At 47.8% G+C, this 21,400-nt stretch overlaps 1 protein-coding gene across 3 annotated transcripts in view; it reads right to left on the bottom strand.

The window, feature by feature from the left end:
* Positions 1-21,400, bottom strand: part of ets1 (v-ets avian erythroblastosis virus E26 oncogene homolog 1) — a 158,760-nt gene that overhangs the window by 79,430 nt on the left and 57,930 nt on the right. The window contains exon 1 of one of the 3 annotated variants that reach the window (XM_072486809.1): positions 3,868-4,260. The exons of the other annotated variants lie outside the window; for them this stretch is intronic. Within the exon in view, the coding sequence (XP_072342910.1) occupies positions 3,868-3,925 (58 nt within the window). The 5' untranslated portion in view covers positions 3,926-4,260. Of the gene's footprint in view, positions 1-3,867; positions 4,261-21,400 lie in introns of those variants that run through there. 3 annotated transcript variants of the gene reach the window in all.

Consider the following 21,400-nt stretch of genomic DNA (forward strand, 5'->3'; position numbering starts at 1 on the left):
GGGAGGCTGAGGGAGCAGAGGGAGGGTGAGAGGGAGGCAGGATGGGTAAAGAGGGAAGAGGGAGGGTGAGGGAGCAGAGGGAGGCTGAGGGAGCAGAGGGAGGGTGAGAGGGAGACAGGATGGGTAGAGACGGAAGAGGGAGGGTGAGGGAGCAGAGGGAGGCCTAGGGAGCAGACAGAGGGTAAGAAGGAGGCAGGGTGAGGTAGCGAGGGCAGAGAGAGGGTCAGTGAGCAGAGGGAGGCTGAGGGAGCAGAGGGAGGGTGAGAGGGAGACATAGAACATAGAACATAGAACATAGAAAATACAGCACAGAACAGGCCCTTCGGCCCACGATGTTGTGCCGAACCTTTGTCCTAGATTAATCATAGATTATCATTGAATTTACAGTGCAGAAGGAGGCCATTCGGCCCTTTGAGTCTGCACCAGCTCTTGGAAAGAGCACCCTACCCAAACTCAACACATCCACCCAACACCAAGAGCAATTTGGACATTAAGGGCAATTTATCATTGGCCAATTCACCTACCCCGCACATCTTTGGACTGTGGGAGACATGATGAAGTAGCGAGAGCAGAGGGAGGGTGAGAGATCAAAGGGAGGATGAGAAGGAGACAGGGTGAGGTAGCGAGGCAGAGAGAGGGTGAGTGAGCAGAGGGAGGTGGGGAGGAAGACAGGGTGAAGTCACAGGAATAGCAGGAAAGGGAGCAGGGGGGGGGGTTGAGTGGTGGGGAGTGGAGGACGGGTGAGGAAGAGGGACCATGAGGGATAGAGAGCAGATAAAGGGCTAGAGGTAGAGGGAGAAGAGGAAAGGTGAGGGAGAGGGAAGAGTGTAAGGGAGGGGGAGCAGAGTGAGAGGGAAAAGAGTGAAGGTGCTGGTGAGGGAGGAGAGGCTGGATGCGGAGGGGGGGGGGGCGGGGGGGATAAGGGGCAGAACACATGAGAGATGTTTTGTTGATATTTTGAAAAGCCTAAAACTGAGTTCAGAATTCTTGTGAGGTTGCAGATGTAGTTTAACCAAAAGCAACAACAATTATCAGATAAAAAGTCCCAATGCATCAGCAATGACCTCTTAACCATTCACCTAGCTATAGGTTGGGGCAGAGCATAAGCAAGGGTTGCCCATTGCAAACCATGGTGCATAGGCCTTGGGAACTATTGAAGGAACTAAAACCTAAACTCGGGAATAAAGGGATTGAATTTCAGATAATACATTCCATGCACCACAGTATATGTTATTAGTTTTATTTCACACACCCACATCCCCATAAAATCAGTGAGACGCCAGCTATACAGAGGGTGAATCTACTCAGCATTGCATTGAGCCACAAAGTAGCCAATACTGAGAAACTGGCCATTCATCGCATTTTGATGTGCATCACCTCTGGAGGAGTCCCTGAACACTAAAGCAGTTGGTTGATGTGACATTTCTACGGTGATGAGGCACTGTAGAAAAGGAAGATGCGGAACGGACCTGGCCTATGTTAGCTGCATACAGAAATATGGGGAGAGAGTAAGAGGGGAAGACAGGTTGGCCATCACTGATACCTATCTGCTTACCTTGCAGGATGTGTGAATATTGGATGTGGGGGGGGGGGGGGGGGCGCAAAATCATACACACACACAAACAAGCTCATAGATAGACACATATACAGACAAAGACACACACACACAGGCGCACACACACTGACAGACACACATGCACACAGCCGCACATACACAGGCACACACACACTGAGGGGTCTGTGGTTGAAAAGCCAATACAAAAGCCTCTCATGTTGGCCATCTCTTTCAGTAAAGACGTATTTGCACATGTGGAGCTCCATGCGGCTGATGTGGTGCAGCGAACACCGACTCTCCAGTGTCCGCCTGCACACACTCAACACAAGCTGGGTCCAGATGCCCACGGAGATGCCATTCAGACCAGCCCCAGCACACCAACCTCCCTGATCGCCCTCACTGAGGTTTGCTCAGTGGTGCGCTTGCTGAGGAGGAAATATCTATCGTGGGGACTGACTACAGCAAGCTCCAACCTGTGGACCGTTATTCGGGCTGCAGTCACATAGCCCCATTTGGCCCTTCCCTCGCGGGGGGAGCCAGTTTGCTATTGTATATTAATGAGCCCGAGGTTGAGCCTATTTTGGATGGCATATTAAAGCTCGGATGTGATGTCAGCAACAAGACAGGCAGAAAGCTTCCGTGGCCTCGCTGTGCTCTCGAAGCTGCTCTCTGCTACAGCTGCTTCCTTTCTTGGCACAACACAGACTCTGCAAATATGTAAATGTCCCAAAACCCAGCTCTCGTGTGCCTGGACCTTGCCTGTTCACTGGATCCTCTTTTCAGTTCTGAAGTCTGTAGCTGTCATTGGAGTTCAAATTAATCTCCCTCTCTCCCTCCCTCCCCAGTCTGAGAGCACATTGACACTGGTCTGATCGTTCGGAGGGGATGCTGACTGGTGTTCTATAAACCAGCACTCGCAGAAAGGAGACTCTGTGCATGCTTTGCAACAATAAGCCAAACACGTCGACTCCCACAGGGGTGGTGGGTGGGCAGAGGATAAAACACAGCGCGAGTGGGGAGCCGGTTCCTGGAAATCTTGCTGCAGGAAGAGTCGGTAGACTGTCACAGGCGGCGAACGACCTGCTTTTAAAAATCTGAAATGAAATGAGCTGACGGCGAGATGGCAACCACATTGGCCCTTTCAAAGGCAGCTCGCAGCGTCGCTTGCACATCGCCCTGCCTGTACCTCGGGTTGCTATCTGCTGATGTTATCTGGACTCCTTTAACAAAACAAGTCACGGTTGTCACAATAAAGAGTGGCCGAGAGGGACAGTTTGATAGCGTGTTTTAGGCGTTATAGAAATGTAAGACTGATCCCGACAAACAATCCACTTTCTGACTGATTAAGGCATTCTCACCCCCAATATGTTGTACTCTTTGATGCTACCTTTCAGTTGATAAAGTCACCCCCGTCCAGCCTGACGTTTATGGCATAAACCCATTCCTGTGAGTGTGACCGCCCCCCCCCCCCCCCGCCGCACTTGTGGATTTACACCGTTTATTGCTGCCTTGGGATCTTCCAGTCAAATCCCAGGGAAAGTTAGTCCATCAACTCCTCCAGCTGCCAGGATGTGATACACCTGCATCAGGGGTCTCGGAAACCACCCCACCCCCTTCTCCAACCCCCATCCCCCTCCTTACAGTGACCCCTATAACATAAACCAACAGCACTGAGCCCCATCCGCCATCCCCAATACTCCCTCTGCGCCCCGCTCCCCACCCCCACACTCACAGGGGTAAATCACAGAGGGCCAGGAAGAGGTCAGTGGATCAGAACATGTTCTCTGGACGGACACTGTAACACATTCGAGCTGTGTCTATAAGAGCAACAGCCCAAGAAACATGCAAGTCTGGGGCTGAGCCAGAAAACACATCACTGACTGGTGGGGGGGGGGGGGGGGGGGGTTAAATACAGTTTTAAACGGGAGAGAAATTTCAGCTCCCGGCCACGGCTGCACCGTCCCGATCACTCCCACTGTCACTGAGACAAGGTAAAGAGCCTTGCTACTGGTACCTCTGCCCGGTTCAGCCCAGAGTGACAGTTCTCCAGCTCATCGTTAGCTTCAAACTCAATATTTAAAACAAAAAAACCGTGGCAGGATCAACGCATGACATTTTTTAAAAATAATATTCACACAGGTCCCCCCCCCCCCCCCCACCCCCGCAACTTTAAACAGCAAACACAAACCAACATTAGAGCCAGAAGGAAGACGCGTCCTCAACTTGCCCACACCGAGTGACAGCTCGCAGCCTGTCCCATTCACACATCCCCAGAGAGGGAGAGCAGGGCTAAATCCGCACTCCGAACTCACCCTCAGTCTTCTCCGTCTTAATGATAGTCAGGCTCGGCTGCTCTACGGCTGCCTTCATCCTCCTCGCCTCAGCCCGGGAGTGGAGATGAAACAAAACTTAATAAAAATGGATGCAGAGACGTTTAAGGCGTGCTGCTGGCTGATGTCCTGTTTTCTCTCTGTGTATTATCTGTGTGTGTGTGTGTGAGTGGATCTCACTGCTCGAGTCTCAGTTGTTCGCTCACACAGGGCGTCTCTCGGTGTGTGTGTGTTGGGTGGGTTTGACACGCATCGAACTCCAGTTCAGCCCACAGGCTGCTGCCTCAGCTCTCAAAGTAGCTCTCAATCTCCCCACACTCAACTTTTTAAAAAAACTTGTCAGGATCTCAGTGAGGACTCCCTTCGCGACCAGCCAAATAATTAAATCTCCCCCCTCTCTGCGCTGGATCTGGCGGATGTGACGCCAGGCTTGTTTCTGGTTTTTTTCTCTCTCTCTTTTTCTCTCTGTCTCTCTTCTGGGGAAGTGTGTGCGTTTTAACAGATTACAATCGCTGTTTCCTCTCTTCCCATAACCTTCCAGACCTTCAGCCTCATGTGTTTACACTGAAATATATTTGAGGGGAAAAAAATGAGTGTAATCTGGGACCTCTTCCCAGCTGTAAGCACACAGCTGGCCAGCTGCAGCTCTAGGAGGGAACAACATTAAACAGAAAGCTATCAACATTTTACACATCTGTACACATGCTTACCCCTGCCACACTGGCTCCACTTCAGCCTGTATTTTCGAAATCCAGCCATTCCCACACACCTTGAAGGTAATTTAATTCTTCATTTTTTTTAAAAGAGTCTAACTTTCCCCAATCTTTCAGTTGCGATAAGTTCTTTTTAGTTGTGTTTTAAGTCTCCATCTGACATCAGGCTATCTCCTTTTTAGTGCATGTGAAGGAGGATGCAGCAACCCAGGGATACTTGGTGAAGAGAGCAAACCCTTGCCACTCAGCCTCTCTCCCCAAGGCATTGGCTCTCTCCTAGGTTCCACTAAGCTTTTGACTGCCCATTTTTTCCATCCCCAGAAATCTGTGCATCCCATGGGAACCCAAACAGCAGGCATCACTATTTGTCCAGAGGAGGTGTCACAGCCAATCTTAATTCCATCTCCATTTAACATCCATATATGGACTTCCCAATAAGGGAATTGACAGACATACAAGTCCAGGTTCATTTGGCCCAATGGCACCAAGGTCATATTTTTCATAGATATTTTCAGACAATTTACAGTGCAGAAGGAGGCCAGTCGGCCCATCGAGTATGCACCGGCCCTTGGGAAGAGCACCCCACTTAAGCCCACCTCTCCACCCTATCCCCGAAAGTCAGTAACTCCACCCAAACCTTTTTTGGACACGAAGGACAATTTAGCTTGGCCAATCCACCTAACCTGCACATCTTTGGACTGTGGGAGGAAACCGGAGCATCTGGAGGAAACCCACGCAGACACGGGGAGAACCAGCAGACTCTGCACAGACAGTGACCCAAGCCGGGAATCGAACCTGGGGCCGTGAAGCAACTGTGCTAACCACTGTGCTGCCCATTGGTCAATTAGTGTATCCAAATTAGGTCAGCCAAGTCAGCAATGGCACAGGGTTTGGCGCTGGGAGATTCTAAAGTGAGATAGCTCTAATACAATTCACGCGAAAGCAAACTTCTACAGCTACCAGTAATCTGAATAAAAACAGAGAATGCTGGTAATACTCAGTAGGGCTGGCAGGATCTGTGGAGAGAGAAACAGAGATGCATATTCCAAGTTGATGATGTAAGGTCACAATCTGAAACGCTATCTCTGTTTCTCTCCCTCCACAGATGCGGCCAGACCTGCTGAGTATTTCCAACGTTCTCTGATTTTAGCTCTTTGACTTAAGAACTGTGTCACCAGGGGAGCAAGAAGCTTTACATCAATTACTTTCATATGTTGCTTGTAGCTAGTCTTATATCTGAGGTATAGTTTTGACATTCAGTTTCTAACCTGGCTTCTGGTTTTAAGGCAACTGCTCTGATTGGAATATACAAGTGATTCTGAGGTTAAGGAGCTGTAACTGCTGGAATATCTGCGGGTCCAGGTCAATGATTGGCAGATACTGCGCTTGCTTGGCGGTCAGTTAGCTTGGGTGGCTGGTTTGTGATGCTGAGTGACGGCAACAGCACGGGTTCAATTCCCATACTGGCTGAGGTTATTCATGAAGGTACGGTAGCACAGTGGTTAGCACTGTTGCTTCACAGCGCCAGGGTCCCAGTTTCGATTCCCGGCTTGGGTCATTGTCTGTGCGGAGTCTGCACGTTCTCCCTGTGTCTGCGTGGGTTTCCTCCAAGTGCTCCGGTTTCCACCCACAGGTCCCGAAGGGTGTGCTTGTTAGTAATTTGGACATTCTGAATTCTTCCTCAGTGTACCCCAACAGGCGCCGGAGTGTTGTGACGGGGGTATTTTCACAGTAATTTCATTGCAGTATAAGTTTACTTGTGACACTGATAAAGATTATTATTATTCTCAACCTTGTCCCGTACCAGAGTTGTGGGGATCCTCAGGTTAAACCACCTCCGGTCAGCTCTCTCTCTCCCAAAGCGGAAAGTAGCCTCTGCTTCTCTGCGACAGTAGCATCAATTACATTTTTCTGCTGTGCTTGCTCACATGTACTGGCCCCGGACACCGAAAATGTTGATTTTAAAATTCTCGTGCTTGCGTTCAAATGCCTTCTGGCTTCATTCCTCCCATCCCTGCAACTCTACAATCTTCTGTGAACTCTGGCTTCCTCCAATTCTGGCCTCTCCGTAACTTCCATGCCCTACCATTGGCAAGTGTCCCTTCAGGTATTGAGGGTCCTAAGCTCTGGAGGTTTCTCCCTAAACCTTTACCATTCCTTTTCCTTTCAGATGTTCATTAAAACCTCCATGTCTGACCACTACTTTGGTGAATTGTCCTCATTCAGCTTGCTGTCCTTCTTTAGCTTGATATCATAGGTTAAACTGCTGTAGAGCATCATGGGATGCGCTATGTTGAAATGATCATTTTTGTTGGTCGGACCCGTTAGGATTGGGAATGTGTGGTGCAGAGCAGTTGGCCCTCGGGTTGATTTGTGGTTAATTAGCAGTTAGCTGAGAATTTAACGAGGAACAATTTTCCAGTTATGTGCTGTGGTATCCTCTTTCACTGGGAGTACATGCTGAGGGAAAAAAGCCCTATCTGAAGTATTTTTGAGCAGAAATCACAGGACAACATTCAGGAGGGGGCATTCTGGATGATTTTCTTTTCCTGAGCCCAGGTATGCCTCTTTCACTGACTGGAGTTGGATCAGCTAACACAGCGTCGATTAGTACTCAAACCTTCCAGTTTCCATGGCTTAGTATTGATCAGCCATTGTAGGACAAAGTGCTTTGCAAGCTACATAACCATGGCTAATGACTTCTAATCATATCTGTACAGTTTTATAGTGGAAAATATGTTGATGGTTGAAAATTTGCATTAATAAAGTTCAAAAATACTTGTCATGTTATATTGGTCTAAAATTGAACTGTTTAGGTGACAACCAAGGCTTCCTCACTGAGACACAAGATTGCGTGTTCAAACCCTTCTCCAGTTCACTGGACAGTATAATCTCAGCTGACAATTCAGTGCTAAACTGAAGCAGGGCTGCAGGATTAGAGATGGCACCTTTTCAATTAGGACCTTGACTATCTTCTTAGATGGATGTGAAAGATCCTAAGACGCGATTTGAGGTGGAGCAGTGGAGTTATCTTCAATGTCCCGTCCAACATTTATCCATCAACCAAAAATGCAGACCATTTGGCTATTTCTCACATTGCTCTGAATATGAGTTTGCTGTGTGAATATTGGCTGCTCTGTTTTCTACATTGTAGCATCCCTTGTGTTTCCAAAGTACTTAATTTACTGTAAAATGCTTTAAATCCATTTTCAGATGTGCAGTCATTGGAATGGTCCAAACCCGGAAGAGAGAAAAGCAAGATGTTCAGGGAAATAAATAGATGCATTTCAGAAGCAGTAGCGGCAACAGCAATGCCACAGAGTTGGGTCAGAAAGACCAATTGCAATGTTTGCAGTCACAGCACACAATGTTCAGCTGGTAGATGCCATAACAACAGGTTAATACAGAGGATACAGAATGGTGGTCGTGTCAATATAGCACAAACAAGGTAAACCACAGCTGACTGATAGCTTCAAATCAGTAAGAAAGAAGGTATATATAGAACCTACTGCATTCTCAGAATATTCCAACATGCCGCACAATCATTATATGACATTTGAAGTGTAGACATTTGGAGGCATAAATGAGATGAATCGAATTTTGGTGGTGCTGCTTGAGGAGAGAACGGCAGAGAACCATCCACATCCACCTCAACATAGCAGAAGTTCTTAAGGAAGTAACATTGATTTTCAGCTTGTCACCTGGACAGAGACCTGGCATTGTGGATCATCTGCCCATTACAGAAATTGGCTGAATTATGTTGCCATTTTCATTTCCATTGACTTACCAGCAAAGTATTTTAAATGAGTGGCCAATTTGAGAAGTCAGTTTTATGTCAGATCGTTAGTTCAAAATCCACTTCAGTGTCCCATTCGAATGACAGATGCCCTGAGAATGCAAGAGTCCCTTAGTCCTGCCCTGGGGGATTTCTTTAGATGGCATTTTGAGCCTAGAATGGGGCTGGACAAATACTGCTCAATCAGAACCAAAAAGTCTATTGAGTTGAAAGTTTAGGACTATTACATTTTTGGCACTTCGGAGGCTCCACAGTGTGAGTGTGGTCAGCATTGTAGCCATCTGGGATGGCCATTTTCCGATTACAAAATGGACACTTTGCAAAGATTGCAGGGAAAATGGACAATACTGAGAAAACAAGCAGGTTCAGGGTTTGTCTGTTGATTGGAGCCGCAGCTCCCAGACAAGACCAAAACTGCAAATCCATTAGCATACTAATAGCCCATCTCCGGGAACAAAAGAATAACATTTGAGTAACAAGGCAGACACCCTGGCGCTAGAGGAGACCAGAACAAAGCAGGCCAATGGCCACCTAGGACACGCCCAGCCATCAGGGCACCCACCCCTTTATTGGAGGAAATCGATAGGAATGATCGAGAAACGGCCCAATTAGTTGGGGGCCAAGTTCAAGGCCCGCCCAAAAGCGCGCAAAGCCCCTTTTGGGTATAAGAATCGCTCTCTTGGCTCCGGCTCTCACCAAGGAGAGACCTGCCCAACAGCTGCACCAGAACAAGTAAGTCCAAGGTCAACGCACACTACCAGACAGACGACCGTAGCTGTTCCCCTTCACAACTTCGACCCCAGCCGCCTCAGAACCGAACAACGGCCATTGTTCCTCTGACTGATTGGGCACCCAAAGCTAAGTGTAGGCTTTAGCAGTAGTGAGAGTTTAGTAGTATTTGTGTATGAGTATATTTAACTGTGTATGTAAATAAATAAGCATTTGACTTTGAACTAACTAACTGGTGTATCGAGTCTTTGATCAGTATTCGGTTTGAACCTTGTGGCGGAATCGAAAGATACCTGGCAACTCTAGAGCAAAACGTGATTAGAATTAAGGAAGGCGACCATATTGACCGCCATATTCAGAGCCGTAGACACTTTAAAGCGCGCACTCATTGCAGCCCCCGCACTACAGGTTCCAGGCCTGCTTTCCCCCTATGCTATAGAGGTAGCTAGCACAGATTGCACCCTTTCGACCGTGCTCCTCCAGGAACGGCACGAACAGTTAAGACCCATGGCTTACGCCTCCAGAGTTTTTGATCCTGTGGAGCAGGGATTTTCGGCCTGTGAAAGGCACCTGCTCGCAGTTTTCTGGGCAGTTCAATACTTTTCATATATCACCGGACTAAACCCCATCACAATCCTCACGGAACACACCCCCACCCAACTTTTACTAGACGGACGACTTAAGGACGGTACAGTAAGCCAGATCAGAGCAGCCAGATGGACCCTTCTTTTGCAGGGACGGGACATCACCGTTAAAAGGACCAAGACCCACACTTTCCTAGCCGACAACCTTCAGTACCCAGGCACCCCCCACGAATGTGAAATCATCTCACCGCACCACAACACAGGCCCCTTTATCGCGAAAACACCCCCCAAAAAGGTAGGTAGTTCACCCCAGAGCCTACAGCACACAGACACGTGCGCAGCCTTGAAATATGTGGATGGTTCTTCCACTATATTAAACGGGAAGCGCATAACAGGATGCAGCATCAATGTTGAGGACGCGCAGGGACGCGTCCTAGAAGAAATCTCGTTAAAACTGCCAGGACACTTAGGTGCACAAGCGGCAGAACTAGCAGCCATTGCATACATTGTCGATCACCCAGATTCCTTCCCCAGCCCAGCAGACATATACTCGGACAGCATCTATGTCTGTAACAGCCTCACAGAATTCCTACCCCTGTGGAAAGCAAGAGGATTTGTTTCCGCGGACGGAAACCATGATAGTCCATGATAGTCATGGGCATCAGGGAATTGACCCCACCTCAGGCAGCTCTGTTGGTGGCCGAATTTAAATGAAGACGTCACGCACTCTGTAGAAAATTGCCTTATCTGTGCCCAAAACAATCCGGACAGATATGCGAGGAAAGCTCAGCTTAGCCACACCCTGGACTAACCTCCAGATTGCTGTTATATGACCATTGCCCCCTTGCAGGAATGGTCACAAGTATGTGTTAGTTGTTATAGACATGTTTACGAAATGGGTAGAAGCATTCCCATCCAGAACAAACACGGCAAAGACTCCAGCTAAGATTTTAACCCACCACATCTTTACGAGATGGGGACTCCCTCGCAGCATTGAATCTGACCAAGGTTCCCATTTTACGGGACGTGTCATGAAGAACGTCCTCACAATATTTGGCATTACCCAAAAATTCCACATCGCATACCACCCCCAGTCAAGTGGTATCGTGGAGCGAATGAATCGGACCCAAAAAGCAATCCTCAGGAAAATGGTCCAACAAACCAGCACCATTTGGGATTCAGTCCTCCCTTTTGCACTAATGTTTTAGGAAAGTGTTTCGACATCCACAGGATACACCCCACACACTCTCATGACCGGACGCCCCATGAAAGGCACAGAATTTTTAGTAGGACTTGTCTTGACCAGCCCCGAAGTGACGGCTCTCACACACGAGAACGCAGTGAAACAATTAGTAGAGAATGTAAAAACGGCTCAGCTAGCAGCCGCAGTAAAATTAGGCACCAGGAAGAAACAGAGCAAGGCCTGTTTCGACAAGACAGTGCATGCGACTGAGTTTGATGTAGGACAGCAGGTCATGCTCTTCATTAACAACCCCAGCACATTCCTGTCAAGTATTCGGGTCCTTACTCCATTGTGGACAAAGTAAGCCCCTCCGTTTATAAGCTTAAGTACCCCAACGGGAAGACCGCGTGGTTTCATATTAACCAGCTCAAGGCATATGGCTCGCAGTCTAACCACGCACACCATGTCATGCTCGACACAGCAGACCATGCCCCGCCCACAGCCAACATATCCCTACCCTCCCCCAACACGTCCACCCCATCCACGGACTCACCCACGACTCCATCCTCGAACATAGTCACCGCCCCGGTACGCCCACAGACAGCAGCAGCAGCGACAGCGACTGTGACACAGACGATAGCCATAGCACGCCTCCCTACTATCCCCATGCAACAGGCCCCACACCCAGCAAATCTGAACACGATTCGAGTGATCCCTTCCTGATCACATTCCTTAACCAACCTCACCAAAGACCACCACCCTACGATGACGACCCCGATTCCATCCCCACAGAATTAGACACAACTATTTGGCACCGTGACAATTCGTACAGGCTCGTCCGAAACAACGAGGTGGACCCTAAGTCACACCATGCAGCTTTAGCAACCCTCATCCATTCAAGAATATGGCATCCGGGAGAAGATGATAACATTGAGTCTGACTCCCAAAATGAGAACCCCTTTGCAACCCTGTTCGCAACTGATAACTGAGGTGTCCAGATGATGTTTTAAAAGGAAGCGCTTGGGAGAAACGGTGTCCTTTCTGATGGAACCTGCACCATGTTTGTTGAATGTTTGTTCGTTAAGGTTATCGTCAAGTGTTGTGTCTAAACTCGAAAGCTTTCACAGCCCCACGTCACCACTCCTTTAACACCCCCCGGCTGTTAATGGAACTAGTTTGTCCTAGACAATAGTTCAGAGGAACTAGTCTGTCGACAGAACCCGACTCATGGTTGCTCTCCTAATCCGAGAGGCAGCCCACCATGACGACCACATTCTTACCCGTTCTTGCCGGTTGCTCAGGCAGTGGAGAAACAGCATTGGTCCCCGCCCTGCCTGAGGACCCACCTGTGGTCAGCTACGCGCGGGTAGAGCACAAACGGCACTGGTCACCTGGAACCAGGTTCGAGATCCACCATGAATGGCGTGAAGCCCCTGGGGACTATAAAATAGAGTCCCCAAGTTCAATTCGTCCTTCTTGGCAGGGTCTCTCAGCAGCTCGAAACAACCCTTGACAGTGACCTGCCTAGTAGCTGCACCAACCAAGTAAGTCTCCAGTCAACGCACGCTACGAGATAGGCGCTCCGAGCTACCAGTGTATACCAGCTTTGAAGCCTGCAGACTCAGAATCGAATGAAAGGCCATTTGTTCCCCTGACCTGGTGGGCCAGTTCCAAAGCTAAGTATAGGCCTTTTAGTGTTAGAGATAGTCTAGTAAGTAGAGTTTTATGCATGAGTAGTGATTGACTGTGCATAATAAATGTGTTTGGATTTGAAGCTTACTAACTGATGTATTGAGTTATTGATCAGCACTTGAACTTGAACCTCGTGGTGGTATCATAAAGATACCTGGCGACTCTTGAGCAAAGGTTATAGAAACAGAGCAAATTAAGTAAAGACACAACGAGCAACATTTAAGAGCCAACCGAAAGTTAGCAACATTTACTGGCGAACTCTGACGGGACCTGACTTAGAAGTGGCCTAACCACTCCGGGAGAACCCAAAATTTGAATTGAGAATCCAATTGGGAACAGAAACATTCACACGTGTTCAAGCAGTTCTGATCAATCCTCAAAATTCGAAAGTGTGTTAATGCATGCGTAACTAACAGAGCTATAAGGTAAAACTGATAGATTTTGTTGCGAAAAACTGTCGGGAGTTTGTATTCCAGAAAATAGCGAACGCCGTACCCGTGTTTACAGCACCGCCTTAGTACCCATCATTCCAAATTTTAAAAGAGACCATTCAGATAGGAAAAATGGCAATGAAGGCAATGGAACGCCTCTTGAACCCTCCAATTTGGCCCGTCAGGAAACCTGATGGATCATGGCAACTGACCATTCATTACCGGGAACGAACAATGTAACCCTAGTAGCATCCCCCACCATAGCCACGAGTCCCGAGACCATGCTCAAACAGGGACTCCAGTCAAAACAAATTTCGGTTTTGGACATTAGCAACGGCTTTTGGTCCATTCCATTGGATAAAGCGTGCCAATATAAATTCGCCTTTACATTCCAGGGACAACAATATACGTGGACGTGCCTTCCACAAGTCTTCCACAACGCCCCCTCCATTTTTCACCGACAGCTGGTAAATAGACTAGCAAAGTTTTCCCGACCCGATTGTCTGGTCCAGTACGTTGATGGCTTGCTACTGCAGACAGACACAAAGGGAGAGCACATTTCGCTTCTCGCCGAACTCCTAGGACTCCTAAAACAGATTGGATGTAAAGTTAACCCCAAGAAGGCCCAGATTTTGCAGGAAAACGTGATTTACTTGGATACAGTAATCACACATTGTAAACGTGAGATCGAGCAAAAGAGAATTGACTCAATCGTCAAATTGACCCTTCCCCATAATGTCTCAGCCCTCCAGTCATTTCTAGGACTGGTTGACTACTGCCGAAACCAGATCGACGGTTTCACCACAAAAGCAGCGCCCATTTCCGAACTTCTCAAGAAGCAGGCATCTTGGGAATGGCTTCCACAGCACACGGATGCCGTGGATGCTTTAAAAAGAGCCCTCAGCACAGCCCTCACATTACAGGTCCCAAATCCACTTTCCCCGTACGCAATTGAAGTAGCAAGCACCGACCGATCCCTTTCGGCTGTGCTCCTCCAGGAATGCCATGACCAATTACGCCCCGTGGCATACGTCTCACGCATGTTAGATCCTGTCGAGCAAGGATTTTCTGCCTGCGAAAGGCACCTGCTCGTAGTTTTTTGGGCAGTACAGTACTTCGCCTACATTACAGGCCTCAACCCCATCACTATCCTCACTGAACACACCCCAGCACAGCTATTATTAGACGGTCGACTTAAAGATGGCACAGTCAGTCAAATCCGCGCAGCCTGTTGGACCCTTCTTTTACAGGGATGGGACATTACAGTTGAAAGAACCAAGACCCACACTTTCCTAGCCGACAATTTGCAGGCACCCCACATGAGTGTGAGATCATCACCACAAAACACAACACAGGTTCATTTATACCTAAGTCAGCTCCCAGGAAAGCAGGTAATACACCCCAGAGACCCCAGCCCACAGACACGTGTGCAACCCTGAAAATTTATGTGGATGGCTCCTCCACACTTTTGAATGGAAAGGGAATCACCGGTTGCGGCATTTATGTCGAGGACGTGCAGGGACTCGCCCTTGAAGAGATTTCATTAAAATTGCCAGGACATCTAGGCTCGCAGGCAGCAAAACTGGCAGCCATAGCGTACATTGTTGATCAGCCTGACTCGTTTCCGACCCCAGCAGACATATATTCGGACAGCTTATATGTCTGTAAAAGTTTAACGGAATTCCTACCCCTGTGGGAAACGAGAGGATTTGTTTCCGCAGATGGAAAGCCCCTACCCTCAGCCCCATTACTCCGACATATCCTGGAGATGGCTAAAGATAGGAAATACGGTATGATTAACGTTCACAGTCATAACCGTTCTTCCCCCCCCCCGATAACGTTAAAGCAGACACCCTAGCGAAGGCAGGTTCCGGACATGGTTACTTTTGGAACTCTCCCGAGAGCACCGCAGTACACGCTGATGTGTTGGGTGTTCTGGATCACATAAAGGTCACCAACACTTGAAGTAGTGCAACACTAGTTTATTAAAAGGTTAACTATTTAAACATACTTGAACTGTGGGTAAATACGATACCAGCTTTAACTAAAGACCTTTGCCTTGTCCTAACCAGTTGATGCACTCAGCACATGGTGAATGTCTGAGTTGCAGGCTGTGAGCTCTGTGCTCCTAGCTAGCTGCTACTCGAATGAGTGGGAACTCTGATGTCCCCTGTCTTTATAGTGCATGTGCTCTCACTGGTGATTGGCTGCGGTGTTGTGTATAACAAAGAACAAAGAACAAAGAAATGTACAGCACAGGAACAGGCCCTTCGGCCCTCCAAGCCCGTGCCGACCATACTGCCCGACTAAACTACAATCTTCTACACTTCCTGGGTCCGTATCCTTCTATTCCCATCCTATTCATATATTTGTCAAGATGCCCCTTAAATGTCCCTATCGTCCCTGCCTCCACTACCTCCTCCGGTAGTGAGTTCCAGGCACCCACTACCCTCTGCGTAAAAAACTTGCCTCGTACATCTACTCTAAACTTTGCCCCTCTCACCTTAAACCTATGCCTCCTAGTAATTGACCCCTCTACCCTGGGGAAAAGCCTCTGACTATCCACTCTGTCTATGCCCCTCATAATTTTGTATACCTCTATCAGGTCGCCCCTCAACCTCCTTCGTTCCAGTGAGAACAAACCGAGTTTATTCAATCGCTCCTCATAGCTTATGCCCTCCATACCAGGCAACATTCTGGTAAATCTCTTCTGCACCCTCTCTAAAGCCTCCACATCCTTCTGGTAGTGTGGCGACCAGAATTGAACACTATACTCCAAGTGTGGCCTAACTAAGGTTCTATACAGCTGCAACATGACTTGCCAATTCTTATACTCAATGCCCCGGCCAATGAAGGCAAGCATGCCGTATGCCTTCTTGACTACCTTCTCCACCTGTGTAGCCCCTTTCAGTGATCTGTGGACCTGTACTCCTAGATCTCTTTGACTTTCAATACTCTTGAGGGTTCTACCATTCACTGTATATTCCCTACCTGCATTAGCCCTTCCAAAATGCATTACCTCACATTTGTCCAGGTTAAACTCCATCTGCCATCTCTCCGCCCAAGTCTCCAGACAATCTAAATCCTGCTGTATCCTCAGACAGTCCTCATCGCTATCCGCAATTCCACCAACCTTTGTGTCGTCTGCAAACTTACTAATCAGACCAGTTACATTTTCCTCCAAATCATTTATATATACTACAAAGAGCAAAGGTCCCAGGTGTATGTTGATTGGTCCCACTGTGTGTCCATCAGTGTGTGTCTGCACCATGATATACTGGTGTATATTATGACACACGCGGTTCAGGTCTCACAGACCAACATTCAGGATCTAGCGAAGGCCCAGAAGGAAGATGAAAAACTCAGGGAAGTTTTAAAAGGAACCTTCCCAGCCCCGTATGACAAGTTTAAGAACTCAATCACCACACATGACGGTGTCATTTTGAAAGAAGGCATTTAGGTAGTTCCCAGCCAGGACAGGAACCAGATTATTTGTCAGTTCCATGACAATCATGGACACCAAGGCATTAAACCCATCCTAACCCACCTCAGACCTCTCTGCTGGTGGCCTGATTTAACAGCCGTGGTAACCCATTACATTGAAAATTGCTTGATCTGTGCCCAGAACAATCCGGACAGATATGCAAGAAAGGCTCAGCTTAGTCACACCCACCCCGTTAATGGCCCCTGGACGAATATTCAGATAAATTGCATTGGACCCCTACCCCCCTGCAGAAATGGTTAGAAGTATGTGTTGGTGGTCATCGACACCTTTACAAAATGAGTGGAAGCTTTTCCATCGAGAACGAATACGGCCAAAACAACAGCTAAAATACTAACACGGCACATCTTTACAAGATAGGGCCTCCCACGCAGTATAGAGTCCGATCAAGACTCCCATTTTACAGGATGAGTAATGAAGAACGTCCTCACAATTTTCGGAATTAGGCAGAAGTTTCACAGAGCATACCACCCTCAGTCAAGCGGCATTGTAGAGAGGAAGAAGAGGACTCTAAAAGCCACTCTCAGGAAAATGGTACAACAGAACAACAGCACCTGGGATTCAGTTCTCCCATTTGCTTTAATGTTCTTACGAAACACGGTCCACGGTCCACGTCCACAGGATACACCCCCACACCCTCATGACCGGATGCCCCATGAAAGGGACAGAGTATTTATTAAGACTGGAATTGGCCAGCCCCGCAGTCACCGCCCTCATGCATGAAAATGCTGTACAGCAGTTAATTGAGAATATAAAGGCAGCCCAGCTCGCAGCAGCTGTAAGACTTGGGACCAGGAGGAAACAAAGTGAAACTTGTTTCGACAAAAAGGTACGTTCCACCGAGTTTGTAGTAGGGCAGCAAGTGATGCTTTCCCTATACAACCCCAGTTCATTCCTTTCCCCCAAATTTTCTGGACCGTAATCCATTCCGGACAAAGTAAGCCCCTCGGTATACAAGATCACATATCCCAATGGCAAGTCTGCGTGGTTTCACATAAACCAGCTTCAGGCGTATGGCTCTCAGAACAACCATGCACACCAAATCTCGCTGGCAGCAGCAGATGAACACGCCCCGCCCACAGATGACGCATTCCTACCCTCTCCCAGCCAGTCCAGCCCATCCTCAGACACATCTTCAACTCTACCCTCAGAGGCACGACTCCGCCTCTCCCTTCCTTCAACCAGCAGCAACAGCGACAATGATAGCGACAGCAATGACGACAGCCACAGCACACCCCATTATGATTATACCCCTGCACCAGGCCCCACTCCCAGCGAATCCAAGCATGATTCCAGTGACCACTTCGAAATCACATACATCAAAGCCCCTGACCCAGACCCACCGCCCGATGATTACGGATTACAACCTAGTAGCTCCAACCTCGACACACGATTCTGGCACCAAGACAATTCGTTCGGGCTCATCCGGAATGATGAGATGGACTCAAATTCGCCCCAAGCAGCTTTAGCCAAACTACTCCAGTCAAGAGTATGGCAGCCGGGAAAAGATGATGACATAGAGTCTGACTCCCAGCTAACAAATCTCTTTGCGACCCTGGTTACTACTGAGCAATGAGGTGTCCACATGATGGTAAAAAGGAAGCGATGGAGAGATACGGTGTCCTTTCTGATGGAACCTGCACCATGTTTGTTGTATGTTTGTTCTTTTAATGTACATGTTAAATGTTGTTTGTGAATTTGAAAGTTTTCATGGCCCCACGCCACCACCCTTTTGACGCCCAATGGCTGTTAATGGAACAAGTTTGTCCACAACTGTTCAGAGGAACTAGTTTGTCGGCAGATACCACTCATAGCTACTCTCCTGACTCGATCACGAGAGGCAGCCCCCACGACGATCACATTCTTCCCCATTCTTGCCGGTCGCTCAGGCAGTGGAGAAACGGCACTGGTCCCCGCCCTGCCTGAGGACCCCCCTCTGGTCAGCTACGCGCGGGTAGAGCACAAACGGCACTGGTCACCGTCCTACCCGGGGATTCCACCCATTTCTTATCTGTGCCCATACGCACCCCATTTTGGCACTTTCAGTTCGAAATTCTTTTGTTTATTTCTGGCGACCCTGAGGTTGCTTCCGCATGCTATTTACATCCTCAAACACTAAGATGGTAGATCGCACAGGCTGAAAGACGGCTCGCACTGTGTCAGTATTTTTCGCGGATGTCTTGTCCAAAGATTCGGTTTTAAAAAATTAAAATGAGGGAGTCACAGATGGTGACCAATTATAATGGGTAATTGGCAACAAAGGGCAGACAGACAGACATACGAGATCTTAAGCAAGATAATAACAGATATTATGCTTGTGTCCAGAGAACTCCTAAACCTCAGGAACCCCAGAGGAAGAAAAAGAAGACAGAAAAAAAGGAAAGGTGAAGACAACCTTCACGTTTTTCACCTGGATCTTAGCGGGATCCCTTCAGTTGTGTGCGGACGTTACCCCCCTGAACTCTACCACACAGGCCGTGAATGTTTCCCACCCCTGCCATGCACTGTACCCCAGGATAGTTAACCCCGAGATAGTTAACCCCGAGATAGTTACCCCCGAGACAGTTACCGACACCCTGACCTGGTGTGACAAGTTTATAACCTGGTATTCCCTATCTTACATAGTAGAATCACTCTTAGTACAGGCGATACTCTGCAGTATCGTGCAGACACTTAGACTCAGGAAATGGCGAAGGAGAGCCTCCCGCTCTCGCATCCCGGTATACACGTTTAGGTTCCCTATTTTCGGACTTCACCAAACCCCCCAACCCCTTGAGTGAATTAAAGTGCATCCGTTTTTCGTTGTGTGTGTTTTGTTCAATAAAGAAATGTAAACATCTGTGCTTGACTGCCAAGCCAGAGAAACTTGTGTTGCTGCTATTTGTACAGTTTAAAGTGTTGCAGATTATTTTTGATTGTTTGAGTGAGGATAGTTTACTGAGGATAGTTAGAGGTTCCAGTTTTTTTATTTTGTAATGCATGCCTGAATGTCAAAGCACCCCATAGAGTTTTATAATGATGTGTGTATGTAAATGATTTTAGGTAAAAATTGCGATTTATAGGATAGGGCAGTGTAGAGCCCGTGAAGTGCTTATGGGTGCCCATAACGCTTCGCGTTGAGGATCACAAGGAGGGAATGTAGCCACCTGGGATGGCCACATCCCGGTTACAAAATGGACACTTTGCAAAGATTGCAGGGAAAAGGGACAATACTGAGAAAACAAGCAGGTTCAGGGTTTGTCTGCATATTGGAGCCGCAGCTCCCAGACAAGACCAAAACTGCAAACCCATTAGCATACTAATAGCCCATCTCCGGGAACAAAAGAGTAACATTTGAGTAACGGATACTAAGGCAGACACCCCGGCGCCAGAGGAGACCAGAACAAAGCAGACCAATGGCCACGCCCATCCATCAGGGCACCCACCCCTTTATTGGAGGAAATCGATAGGAACGATCGAGAACGGCCCAATTAGTTGGGGCGAAGTTCAAGGCCCGCCCAAAAGCGCGCGAAGCCCCTTTTGGGTATAAGAAGGATCCCCCAAGAGAGAATCGCTCTCTTGGTTCCGGCTCTCACTGAGGAGAGACCTGGCCAACAGCTGCACCAGAACAAGTAAGTCCAAGGTCAACGCACACTACCAGACAGACGACCTTAGCTGTTCCCCTTCACCACCTCGACCCCAGCCGCTTCAGAACCGAACAACGGCCATTGTTCCCTGACTGAGTGGGCGCCCAAAGCAAAGTATGGGCTAGTGATAGTTTAGTCTGTCGTATTTGTGCATGAGTATATTTAACTGTGTGTGTAAATAAATAACCATTTGACTTTGAACTAACTAACTGGTGTATCGAGTCTTTGATCAATATTGTGGAAAGATACCTGGCGACTCGAGATCAAAACGTGATTAGAATCAAGGAAGGCGACCATATTGACCGCCATATTCAGAGCCAAATAAAGAGAACACAATTAGCAACAGCATTGAGCAGTGAAAACCTGGCTTCCATGACAGTGACCACAGAGGCGGTGGCGCAGTGGTATTGTCACTGGACAAGGAAACCAAATACCCAGAGAAATGCTTTGGGGAACCAGGTTCAAATCCTGCCATTGCAGGCGGTGAAATGTGAATACAATTAAAAATCTGTAATTAAAAATGTCTAATGATGACCATGAAACCATTGTCGACTGTCGGAAAAACCCATCTGGTTCACTAATGTCCTTTAGGGAAGGAAATCTGCCGTCCTTACCTGGTGTGGCCTACATGTGATTCCAGACCCACAGCAATGTGATTGACTCTTAACTGTCCCCTCAAGGGCAATTGAGGATGGGCAATAAATGGTGGTACAGCTTGCGATGCCCACATCCATTGAACGAATAAAAAAATCAATGAACATCTGTCTATTGTTAGCTGTTTAATTTGACCCTGCCAGTCTGCGTACTAACTACAGAACTGGAAAAGGCAGACATTAACCTTCGGACAGGGTTTGAGAAATATTGATATGACACTTTTGCTCATATTCTCTCTGCAAGAATTGAGCATGAAATGAGTTTTCCACTGACTTATTTCTGCTTCTCATCTCACAGAGAAAAATCTCATCTCGACTGGTACTAATTGGTAATCTCACTGAACTAAGAAATGGAAAATTAACCACGCTGATATAGTACAACTTGGGACAGATAATAGGGGTAGACCAGTGAGAGATATCAAACCAGTGCTATCATGCCATGAAGTGTAGAGAGAGCTTTACAAAGTACCTAACTCATGCTGTGCCAGGCCTGGTAGTACCTAACGCTAACAAATTGGAAAGTAACTCATTCTTCAACAGATAACGTAGCCTTTTTAATTTAAAAATCAATAACCAAAAAATGTATCACCTTAACTGGAGTAAAAA

The sequence above is a fragment of the Scyliorhinus torazame genome, chromosome 21 (genome assembly GCF_047496885.1).
Source record: "Scyliorhinus torazame isolate Kashiwa2021f chromosome 21, sScyTor2.1, whole genome shotgun sequence".
Classification (NCBI taxonomy): domain Eukaryota; kingdom Metazoa; phylum Chordata; class Chondrichthyes; order Carcharhiniformes; family Scyliorhinidae; genus Scyliorhinus; species Scyliorhinus torazame.